Source organism: Chaetura pelagica, unplaced genomic scaffold, assembly GCF_000747805.2.
Source record: "Chaetura pelagica isolate M959 unplaced genomic scaffold, ChaPel_1.0 scaffold79, whole genome shotgun sequence".
In the NCBI taxonomy this organism is placed as follows: domain Eukaryota; kingdom Metazoa; phylum Chordata; class Aves; order Apodiformes; family Apodidae; genus Chaetura; species Chaetura pelagica.
Window position 1 is genome coordinate 3,513,113 of NW_009969339.1, and position 3,237 is coordinate 3,516,349.

A 3,237-nucleotide genomic window follows, 5' to 3' on the forward strand; every position below is an offset into this window, starting at 1 on the left:
TGCTGCAGCATTTTTCCTTAATATAACTGCATCTTTAATACAAAGTTCTTATTTTTTTAAAAACAATCCTACAACTCAGTGTCAGTTTTAAAAAAATAAATATCCCAATGCTACTTATAAAATAGCAAACATCTAAGTCATTTGCAGACAATTATTTTCAAAATGTGCTTATATTTTCAAAGTAAGATCTTAACAGACCTACCTTAATCACAACATAATGCTGAGCAATAAAATTGCTGTTAGAAATCACAACATGGCAAGTGATCTACCCATTGACTGAACAAGTAAGTTTGCAATTATATTAGAACTTCTAGGCAATGGGTCTAATGATTTTGGCCTGAATAGCAGTTGTGTCTGTAACAATCCCCCTTCCACTCTCTTCCTGCTACCTCTCAGTAGGGGCATTTCTACCTCCCATTTTTGTTGGGTTTTTTGTTATCAATTATTCTCCCTACTTGCAAATTTGCCATCTTCAAGCAAAACTTTTCTTCTGCTTAGCACCTGGACATTGACCAGGAGCTCTCCTGTACCCCCCATTTATATACAATTACTGACTTAGTTGCATAATCTGAACTGAGTGAATGATTACAGCTCAAGGTTTCTATGCTCAGTAAGGAAATACAATCCTTTTTCATGTGAAGACTAGTGTCCTTGGTGCAATTAGATAACAAATCTAGTAGCTTGTGATCTTCTGCCCTTTGTTGAAAATAGGATTATCTAAAAAGGTTAGAGAATGTAAGTCAGCTGAATAACTGAACTTTTACTAAACAAGAAGTCAACTCTCATGTAGCTTCACATGTGGTTTTTCACATTTCTACAAGTAGGCTGCTCTAGAAGGTTAAAACACTTCTGTTATTTTATTCTGTACATTTTACCTCTTACTCATCCACATTGCCAATAACTGAGCCAAATGATAGCTGATGGCTACTTTGGTGGAAGAGCACTGCTTAATTATCACATACATTATTTGGAGAAAGGAAATATTTGACTGAGGCACTGCACCAGGCATAAAGGAAGGAATAAGTACCAGTAAATCAATAAGGAAAATATTAGAATATGCACAGGAAGGTTGAGATGGAGAAGGAGAAAGGACTACAGTGGAGTCCAGAACTAATTCTGAGCTACTACTTTGAAACCAGCAGCAATGCCAAAGGGCATATGAACTGCAAAGCCTATCCAAGAAGCACAGTGAACTCTCCCCTGTTCTGCATTAGTATCACTGGGTTCTTAATTGTCCCTGCAGCCTAGACAGTGCACAGGCACTGTCAAAATTTTAAGGAAACTGGATTTCAGTTGGATGGCTAAGAAGCAAGTGAACCAAAAACTCTCCATCAGCAGTATGCACTCCAGAACATGATGTGCAGCCCTTGAGTTGTAGCATAATATTATTTTATTACAACAAATTTATCTCCCCTTTCAGGTTCAACCCAGTGCCACCTCCTAGCAGCTCTGCTGCAGAAAACCAGTAAAACACCATTGGATGCAGAGCCCTGCAGAACAAAGTCTATCAACCACCATGTCAGCTTCAGTACTTTACTGCTAGAAAATCTGCAGCATGGAGACCTTATTATAGAGGTATACTGCAGTATTCCCCCAATCCTGTCTCCTCCCTTCACACCAAAGGCAAATTAAGAGCAGAGAAACTGAAAAGAGATATTGGGGCTTGACAGGTAGAACAGAAACAGTTTCCAAGCCATACAAGAACAGGAATTTGGCGGTGCTGCTCAAATCAATTCCCTACAAAACAGGCAGCATTTCTCAAACAAGGTCTCGCAGCAGCGCTCTGCTGGAGGCCAACAAACCAGCCCCTTTCCAGCGGCCAAATGATGGATTTGAACAATGCTACACCTCAGCATAACTGGTATTAAATATTTCCAAATACTTAACTATTAATGGCCATCAATTTGCTGCCTTGTACTGGTCATACATAAAGTAAAACACAGGTGTGACAATTTTTTTACCATTTTAAAGAAACAAGAGAGTGAAAGCTATTAGCTAGCTAGAGACAAACAGGGTTGAACTGATGAAAAATGACTAGGAGATGGGGAAAGCTTTTTAAGCTGCAGAAAAGTTTTCCTTAATAAAATGGCTCACGTGGAGAGAAAAAGAAATCACAGAAAGCAGGTGTTTTCTTTTTCTTCAGAGCAGCAAACATACTTCATAAGGTATAATCTGTTTACACTAACATTTGGTTTAGTTTCTCCTCAGGGGATAAAATGAGAGCATTACAACTGGAACTGTGTGGGAAATCTGCTCAGCAGTACAGAGCCCCCAACTTAATCTTATCTTCTTCCGTAAAATCAGCAACATCAACCTTCAGTAGACTTATTGCTGCAGCAGGATTTGCAAGGTCTATGTCCATAAATATCTAGGGCAGAGATGCAACAAGCCGGACTTACTTGGCATCTTGTGTCCTCAGTTGAGGACATTATGATTGGTAAAGGATCGTGACAGGGGTAAAAAGTGAAAGTAGACAACAACGACAAAAAAATGTTCTCCAAGCTTTTTGCTTTTCTCTAGAAGAACATTGTGTGCTGTTCTCAAGGGAAGGTCAGCCTGCTTGCTCACCATCAGGATGGTGGTAACGGAGCATGTTACGCCATGTAAAGTCCTCACAGCCACACTTAATGTCACCAGCAAACCTGTGGACATCTGGCATTTTCCACAAAAAGCTACATTTTTCCATTCCAGAGCTAGAGAACTGCTAAAAACCTCTGCTCAGGGCAGCTTCAGTTCCCACCGAAATCCACATGAAACGAACATGGCACAAACAGCATCACCCCTTGGGGTGACACTGCATGTGTGAAAAAGTTGGTCCACGGGCGACACATTTTCACAGCAACACCCGGTGTCATTAATTTGGCACCGTTCACTTCACAGTGCGTATGGCAGCGTGACAACCATATACATCCCCTGCTCAGAAAGTAGGTCACCTCCACGGCTGAGAAAAACGTGGATTCTGACGGGCACACAAACCCACTATCAAACGACTCGCGCGTGGCAAGGTCTTATTTAATTATTTCGGAGGCGAAACCGCGAGTGCCCACCCAGCTCCCCGCCTGTACCGGGGGAAGCTGCAGACAACTAACTTATCCCGGTAGGAGGTCCTTGGCTAACGGGGGAAGCGATTGCAAAAATAAACACGTGTGAGCCGCGAGAAATGATGGGGAAGGAGAGGAACAGGCATCTCCTCCTCCTGCTGCTGCTGCTGCTGCTGCTGCGGGCGCCCCGGCGGGG

At 42.0% G+C, this 3,237-nt stretch overlaps 1 protein-coding gene across 1 annotated transcript in view; it reads right to left on the bottom strand.

Moving 5' to 3' along the window:
* Positions 1-537, bottom strand: part of KIAA1033 (KIAA1033 ortholog) — a 32,391-nt gene extending 31,854 nt beyond the window's left edge. Inside the window, exon 1 of the mRNA XM_010005858.1 lies at positions 456-537. Coding sequence (XP_010004160.1) covers positions 456-537 — 82 coding nt within the window. The remainder of the gene's footprint in view (positions 1-455) is intronic.
* Positions 538-3,237: the final 2,700 nt, after the last annotated feature.